The 5,698-nt window shown below is 41.5% G+C and overlaps 1 protein-coding gene across 1 annotated transcript; it reads left to right on the forward strand.

The window, feature by feature from the left end:
• The first annotated feature begins 386 nt into the window (after positions 1-386).
• Positions 387-4,387, forward strand: LOC114559341 (serine/arginine-rich splicing factor 6). The gene is made up of 6 exons (XM_028583929.1): positions 387-597; positions 1,003-1,163; positions 2,823-2,941; positions 3,058-3,260; positions 3,424-3,495; positions 3,686-4,387. Exons 1-6 carry the CDS (start codon positions 491-493, stop codon positions 4,134-4,136), a joined length of 1,113 nt encoding a protein of 370 aa, XP_028439730.1. The 5' UTR covers positions 387-490; the 3' UTR covers positions 4,137-4,387.
• Positions 4,388-5,698: the final 1,311 nt, after the last annotated feature.

Raw genomic sequence — 5,698 nt, forward strand, 5'->3', positions numbered from 1 at the left:
GTATACCTGATTTATATTTTTAAAACACTGACATTTAGGTACTTTAATTTTAGAGTGTACTAGACACTTTGCTTGATCATATTTTACATGCAAAGCACTAAGATCATATATTATGTATCAAGGCCAATACCAAACGAAGTAATAAGACATAGTTATAATCTCAATTATTATAAATAGCCAACATGTTACTATTAAACTGCTTTTAGTATTGTTTTTTTTTTTGGATACCTGAACTTCTTGAAGTCATATTCATCCCATCAGTATGTGATAAAATGCATAAATAGGAACATTTAATAATTTTTAATTACTTTTAATTAAAGAATGCTTTTAATTTGAAATATAATACCGGAAATCTCCCACCGTTAGCTTCGCGTTGATTGGCTAGTTTGGGCCCATCGCTCACAGTGCTAACGGCAGACAGCTGGCCCCAGCTTGGTAACAACTTGAGCCGTCGCGAAGAACAGTCGAGAATAACCTTAGGCGAGAAATCATGCCTCGTGTGTATATTGGACGACTGAGCTATCATGTCCGCGAAAAAGACATCCAACGATTTTTCAGCGGATATGGAAAGCTCATGGAAATCGATTTGAAAAATGGGTGAGTTTGTGGTTAACAAACGCGGGTATTTTCCAGCTAAGTTAGCATTAATGTTAACGACGTCAACGCTAGTGCAGAAACAATTCACGCTTTTAAGCAAATGTTTTTTTTTCTCTGCAGTCAATCGGCTGGTAAAGTTAGCTAAACCAACGAGTTTGTTTTGTTGGAATATAACTTGTAACGTTAGTTTTTGTGCTTTGCGTCTCGCTCGTGTGGCAAATGTCGCATGGCCAACATGGCGTCTTTGTGTTTGCTACAGCGCGGAGCTAGCGGGCCCAGCTCACCATAACTAACGTTAGCTGGTTTAATGTAAATGGACACATGGCGTGTTTCAAGTTGTTATGACTTAGGCTTTATTGATGTGTTTCTATTCTTTTACATTTAAAATCCGTATTTCCCTTCCAGGTATGGATTCGTGGAGTTCGAGGATAACCGAGACGCCGACGATGCCGTGTACGAGCTCAACGGAAAGGAGCTGTGTGGGGAGCGGGTGATCGTCGAACATGCCCGGGGCCCGCGGCGAGACCGAGATGGCCATAGTGGGGGTTACGGGGGTGGTGGGCGCAGTAAGTGTAGTCTTTTACAAGATGACCTCTCCTCCCCTTCCCCTCGGGGTGAAGTGACGATGTGGACTGCACAGAGAGCTGTTGGTTTCATACTGGCGCTAATGAACATACTTGCATAGATATTTGACTATTTTAACTGACTCTTGATTTTCAGGTACATTATCACGGTTGTAACCAGAAGTCTTTAATCATATGGCTATACGTTTACTATGGCGCAGGTTGCTTTTTTTTTTTTTTTTTTTTTTTTTTTTTTTTAATATATATATAAATAGAGGTACTTTACTCTATTCATGTTAACTTATGTAGAAGTACGTCCACATGGAGAGGTTCCTGATCAACATTCTTCTTGCTCAGTGTAACTGTTTTATATATATTTTTTTGCGTGTACGGCCTCATCCTGCTGAACAGTTCTCATGTTCTACCATCAAAGGTTGGTGACCTGCCGGTTTTTGCTCCTCCCTAGTGATCATGGGCCACCCTTGATTGGTCTGTGGTTCATTATGGGGTGGAACAACAATATGCAAGTCAGCCCTCAAATAGCAGAACTCAGGCTGTAGAGTTGACATTAGCTAAGATAGCTTGAAAGCAAAGCTTTCCTATTGCGGAAGTTCTCTTGGATGATTATTTTGGTGAGCAATGTTTTGAAGGAGTGCAATTCCAAATTGTTTGCACCGCAGACGAAAGCTAATCACATGATCACTACAAGGCTAGCTAGTATAGTTTAGCTTAATTATTAGGACTACACTAACATTTTCATGTGAAATGTGTATTTTTTTTTTTTAACTTTGGTATATATTTTTATATTCAACATTAACAAAAGTCCTTGATGTTTCAATTTGAAAGAGTCCAGTTGCGGGCTGAGGCTGAGAGTCCATTGAGGCTAAAGATGACTGGCTAAGATGACTGCCTGTCCCGTTTGGCCTTGGCTTTCACCTTACAATGTGTGTGTGACCTTTGCCCCCCCTTGATCCTTGGCTGACCTAACCGGAAGCCATGATGACAGCATCCTTTTGCCAATAGACCAGGGGTGATGGTGAGGATTGCCATTGGTTTCTATGTTGACAGCAAACATAATTGGAGTGGCTCAAGTAAAGAACTTACAATCAAAAAATGTTGTAAGTCAGAAAACTGGAAAACCAAATTTTCAGACCGACATCTGGTCAAATACCAAAAGATTGGTGTGTTTCTTTACACCGTTCTTTCTCAATTTGATTGAACAGTGTCCTTGGCCGCAACCTATGTGGATACTTCCTTTCTGTTTGTGTTACAGGGTTCGGCGGTCTTGAAAGAACATCACTGTTCATTTGTTTATGCAGCTTAAGCATCACAGTGTGATGTACCGAAGTAAGACAGGCTTTGTATTGCCGGAAACAGATGCAGTGGTGCTCTTTGCAGCAGAGAACAACATCAAAATGCTGTACAATACAAATAATAGAAAGAGCCCGCGCAGTGGCCTGTAGATCACTTATCTGAAGCTTTGTGTTTGGAAATGGGATCAGAGGGACTCCTTTCATAATTGAGTTCAAATTTATAACCCCCTTGGACTTTTATCTGGCAAGTCACTGCCTTGTGTTCATTTGATAACCAAGGCCAGTAGTTCTTTGTCTCTTGGCCACTTTTGTCGTTTCTAACTTTTTCCATGTGCTGTTGTTTTTAAAGGTAGCGGTTACAGCAGCCGGAGCCGTTCTGGCAGGGATAAGTATGGACCTCCAGTCCGTACTGAGTACCGTCTAATCGTGGAGAACTTGTCCAGCCGCTGCAGTTGGCAGGACCTCAAGGTATATGTTTGAACACAAGCCATTGTTGGATCAAGCTGGTTTACGCTGTAACTGTTCCGACTGAGATTGTCAGTAAATTTGATTATTCTTCTCTCCTCATTTTTGGTGTCCCGCAGGACTTCATGCGTCAGGCAGGAGAGGTGACCTATGCAGATGCCCACAAGGAACGCACAAATGAGGGTGTGATTGAGTTTCGATCCCACTCGGACATGAAGAGGGCCATCGACAAGCTGGACGGTACAGACATCAACGGACGGAAGATTCGTCTGGTGGAGGACAAGCCTCGCAAACGAAGGTCTTACTCTGGCAGCCGCTCGAGGTGGGAATACTGAATAAGCTCTTTGACGCTTTACTTTTTGGAAAAGAAAATACACGCTGAGGTCTTTTGTATATCCTCTGTGTTGCTAACAAACTCTTAACACTGATATCTGCCACAGGAATTGACCGTAGTTTGGTTTGTGACTTTGTGTTGCCATCCTTAGATCTCGTAGTCACCGCCGCTCCCGCAGTAGGAGCCGCAGGAGCTCCAGGAGTCGCTCCAGATCCCACTCCAGGTGAGACTGTCTTCTCTAAAATAAAACATAAAGACTGCAATACAGATTCCAGTTAAAGTATTGTCATTTATAGGTAAGGTTACGGTATATAGGCTATGTGTTTGGTCTTGTGTAAGAAATTGATTCATTTCTTTAATTAGTGCAGTCAAAGCATGAAGTTAAAACACATGCGTTTCTTTATTCCTTACAGGTCTCGTTCCCATAGCAACAAAAGACGTCGCCACTCCCGCTCCAGATCTGGAAGGAAGTCTCGCTCCAAGTCGGGAGAAAGCAAATCACGATCTCGCAACCGCAGGTCCCGTTCGCATTCCCGCAAATCTAAATCTCGTTCACGCTCTCACAAATCCCAGTCCCGTTCAGCTGACCGGAAATCGAAATCCCGCTCAAAGAGTCATTCAAAGGTAAAGTCGGAGCGGGATTCTCGCAGTAGATCCAAGGATATGTCTGGTCACAAGAAGTCCCGCAGTCGTTCAGCCTCCCCCATGGAGAACGGGGTAGGAGAGCGCGCCAAATCTCCTTGCCGCTCCCCATCCCCACACGAAGAAGACCGGCGATCTAAGTCCAGGGAGAAACGTTCAGCCTCCCGCTCGAAGTCCCGCTCAAGGTCTCGCTCACGGTCTAGGTCAGCTTCTCAGAATTAGAGAAATCCGAAAAAAGGAGGCATTGTTGAGCTTGATCCCTATGCTGTACATAATGAGCAGTGTTGTCATACTGGCTTATGCTTCCTTGCTTGTTTACTTTTTCTCCAAGTGTGCACTTGTCTTAAAGGTGTTGAAGATGCAGTTTTATCAGAGGATGCACCACGGTGAGGGCTACCTATTGGAATAATTTGTCAATGAATCGTCCACTGCAAAAAAAATCAGATCTCCTTTTTTTTTTTTTTTTTTTTTTTTTTTTTTCAAAAACTGAAGTGCTAGTCTTAAAATCTTTAGACCTGCAACCTGAGATGGTTAAAGTCAGTGTCCCAAATAATTCAACTTGATTGGTAAACTGTAGGTTTGTCAAACCAACCAATCAAAAAACGAATGAATCAAAAACTGTTGCTTAGCGAAAGTTGAGTTGTCTTTTATTTTATTAATGCATTTCAGTTTGCAACAGATCTTATTTGGTTGGTAGGTAAATACAATTTACTAGCATTGTTTAGTGTCCCTAGTCCATATGTCTGGAGCATCCCTCAACCACTGGTTGATGCAACTGTTTTTTTTTTTTTTTTTTCATGCTCATTGAAACTGCATGGTTGCAGTCTCAATTGTTTTCTAAAGGAATAGGCCAATCTTAATGTCTTGCGGCACTCTAAAATGCACAACTGGGATGCAAGATCTTGTACTGCACAACTGCATATTTAAAAAAAAAAAAAAAAAAAAAAAAAGGGTTTGTATTTCATGTTTGACCTTTCATTGTAGGTGGACTATTATGATCCCTTTTTAACCTCTTGTACATAGACCGTGTGATTAGCATTGAACTGATTTCTTCTTTTTTGTTGCATCGATTTTTTTTTTTTTGTAACCTTGAGCAGGTAAATTGTGGAACACCCTTTTTACTTTCTAGATTGCTGTTTACCTAGAGCTTCGAGGCCTCAAATAAAATGTTCTGTTTTTCTCGCCTTTCCCAATTCGTTCTGATTGCCGCCCCCCCCGTCATTTTCAGTTTGTATTTCATCTCTTTTTCTGCAAGTTTAATACAGGGGTTTAAGGGTTTTGTAAGCCTATGCTTATTTAAAATGTACAGCTAGCACTGGAGTTTTTGTACTTGCGAGGTACATCGTTAAAATCTCTGGAGGGTCTGTTTGTGGGTTTATAACGACCACCATCAGACTGACTGAATGCACCCCCTCTCCATCTTGTGGAACACATTTTTTTCCTCTCCATGCTAACGAGATCTATCAAAAAATCTTTTTTTTTTATTGTATGTTCAATTAAAGATCTTAATGAGAAAATCTTGCCGTGTGAGGTTGCTTTTTGTCCGCATTACAGAAACTGACTGCAGTATCGACGTGACCTATATCCTGCTAATTATATAATAAATGCTTTTATCATTAACTGGCGGCTCTTTTTGGATAAATGAACAGGATCAGGGTGTTGCAGATGTAGCCTACGCAGAAGCTGTTTTAACTTTGAATTAAAAGCGGCCGAGCTCCGTTCTCCAGACTAATCGATAGTCCACCACATTATTTTCATATAGGCCTATCGAAGGTGGAGCGGTT

The sequence above is a fragment of the Perca flavescens genome, chromosome 7 (genome assembly GCF_004354835.1).
Source record: "Perca flavescens isolate YP-PL-M2 chromosome 7, PFLA_1.0, whole genome shotgun sequence".
In the NCBI taxonomy this organism is placed as follows: domain Eukaryota; kingdom Metazoa; phylum Chordata; class Actinopteri; order Perciformes; family Percidae; genus Perca; species Perca flavescens.

Coding starts and splice junctions, on each gene's coding strand:
- LOC114559341 (XM_028583929.1), top strand. CDS start 491: ATGCCTCGTGTGTATATTGGACGACTGAGCTATCATGTCCGCGAAAAA. Junction 2,942..3,057: donor GCAGTTGGCAGGACCTCAAG/GTATATGTTTGA, acceptor GGTGTCCCGCAG/GACTTCATGCGTCAGGCAGG. Junction 3,496..3,685: donor CGCTCCAGATCCCACTCCAG/GTGAGACTGTCT, acceptor TATTCCTTACAG/GTCTCGTTCCCATAGCAACA.